Source organism: Penaeus monodon, chromosome 31 (genome assembly GCF_015228065.2).
Source record: "Penaeus monodon isolate SGIC_2016 chromosome 31, NSTDA_Pmon_1, whole genome shotgun sequence".
Classification (NCBI taxonomy): Eukaryota; Metazoa; Arthropoda; class Malacostraca; order Decapoda; family Penaeidae; genus Penaeus; species Penaeus monodon.
This window is the reverse complement of record NC_051416.1, coordinates 8,914,904-8,917,077: the sequence shown is the minus strand read 5'-3', so window position 1 is coordinate 8,917,077 and position 2,174 is coordinate 8,914,904. Positions and strand designations below refer to the sequence as shown.

Genomic DNA, 2,174 nt, shown 5'->3' with positions numbered 1-2,174 from the left:
ACTTACCGTCTCGGTGTGTGTGGTGAGTATAGTGTCATGGAGGCGCCAGGTGATGAGGGGAGGAGGACGAGAGCCGGCACTTTCACACACAATCGAGTAAGCTACGTTGGCACTCAGAGCCTCGAATGTTCTCTCGAAGCGGGCCCACAGGGGAGGAACTGTGGGGGGGAAAGTAGTGTGGGTTGGAGAAACCGTGGGGGAAATGGTGATGGGGGTTGGAGGAGCTGTGGAAAAAGGTGATGGGGGTTGGAGAAACTGTGGGGATAAGTGACGTGTGTGGGAGAAACTGTTGGGGGGGGAGTGATGTGGGTTGGAGAAACTGTGGGGGAAAAGTGGTGTGGGTTGGAGAAACTGTGGGGGGAAAGTGGTGTGGGTTGGAGAAACTGTGGAAGAAAAGTGATGGTGGGTGTAGAAACTGTGTGGGGAAGAGTGATGTGTGTTGGAGAAACTGTGGGGGGAAAGTGACGTGGGTTGGAGAAACTGAGGGAAGAAATTTTCATGTGGGTTGGAAGGAATAGTTCATGTGTGAGCAACTGTGGGAGGGAAATGTTTATCTGGGAGGAAACAAGTTATGTGGGAAAACTGTGGGTAAATATTCCGATATGGGTTGAAGGAAATGTAGGAGGAAATTTTTACGTGGGTTGGAGGGACTGCGGGAAAAAAATATGTGGGACGAAATTGCTATGTGGGTAGAAAATGCAATGTGGGAAGCCGTGGGATGAAATTGTTTAATTGGGAAGAACTGTGGGAGGAAAATGTTATCTGAGACTGTGTGAAGAAATTCTTGACTCGTGTTGGAGGGACTGTGAGAGAAAGAAAAATATATGGCCTGAAGTGTTGGGGGGAACTATGGGTGAAAAAAAATGCTATGGGATTGACTTAAGGAATTTGAAACCATGTGTGGAATGATGTTGATTATGCTTAAATTGTGGCGTATGCATAGGTATAAAGGAGAATAAATTGAGAAAGAGAATAAAATGCGTAATAGCATGTCGATATTGCATCTTCATCAATTTAATGTGATTGTGATGATTCAATATCGAAACGGTCATGGCATACATTGTATTGCTGAATAATGAATTCTCACTCATAACTTCTCTATTCATAATAACTTGGGTGCTACTTCTGCTGCTAAAAAAAGTTACATATGGTACATATGACATTCCTTCATTTTCATGAAATCAGTGTCATAAACCAATATTAATATAGCTATTCATAGGAATCTTTGCATGATCTAGACATTGAAATATCAAAATCGGCTATTCAGTGAATTCTGTGCGTGTTTCTGATAAGGTTAGATGAGAAGGGTATGATGATAAGGGTGATGGTGATCGTTATAACTGATACTCCTAACAGTGACATGTCAATATGTGAATATCAATAAATGAAATATAATGATGATATTGTTATTCAACCCAAGACCAAATTTAATGTTACAATAACAAAGCAAAATATCATCATCAATTACACACACAAAAAATGATAAGAATGCTGATAGGACAGTAATAAAACAAGCAATAAAAGAAAAAAATAACGATGTTAATGTGGAACGCAACACTAAGACTGTAAATAAAAATAATAGTAACAGTTACAAGGAAATAATAACAGCAGTAAAGAACCAGCTTTAATAATAAAAAAATAAAACAACTACAGTAATACCTACACTAACAGCTACCCTACAACTACACTAACAACTACACTAACCCCTACACTAACAACTACCCTAACAACTTATTCCTGAACCCAAAACGCTCCACCTCTTCTAACCTCGGAAGAGCGACTCGCACAGGACGCCTATACTCACAGTTCATGTCGAGGGTGAGCGTCGTGGTCAGGGGCTCTGTCAGGTTGGAGTTCTGGGCGTGGCAAGTCAGGGCCCGATTCAGGTCCCGCCGCGAGAGGGACGGGACGACCAGCGTGTTAGATACTTCGTCAAGAGTCTCCACTTCGGGCGTCATGTCCAAGAGCAATGCCCCTTCCCACCAGGTGACTCTCGGGGGCGGCGATCCTCCGAAGGCCTTGCAGGTGAGTCTCAAGGTCTCCCCCTCCAGGTAGGGGCCGACGGACCTCCTCGCCTCGACGTTCATGTCTGTATAGACGGTGAGCCTCCTTGGCGGAACTGTTGGGTTGGCCAGAAGAAGCGTGTCAGTGGGTGGTTACTGCATGGGAAGTCG

The 2,174-nt window shown here is 44.1% G+C and overlaps 1 protein-coding gene across 1 annotated transcript in view; it reads right to left on the bottom strand.

Moving 5' to 3' along the window:
• LOC119592881 (protein turtle homolog B-like) overlaps nt 1–2,174 on the bottom strand; it is a gene marked incomplete at its 3' end in the record, with an annotated part of 32,862 nt that overhangs the window by 19,566 nt on the left and 11,122 nt on the right. The window contains 2 exon segments of the mRNA XM_037941775.1: nt 7–158; nt 1,805–2,119. Coding sequence (XP_037797703.1) covers nt 7–158; nt 1,805–2,119 — 467 coding nt within the window.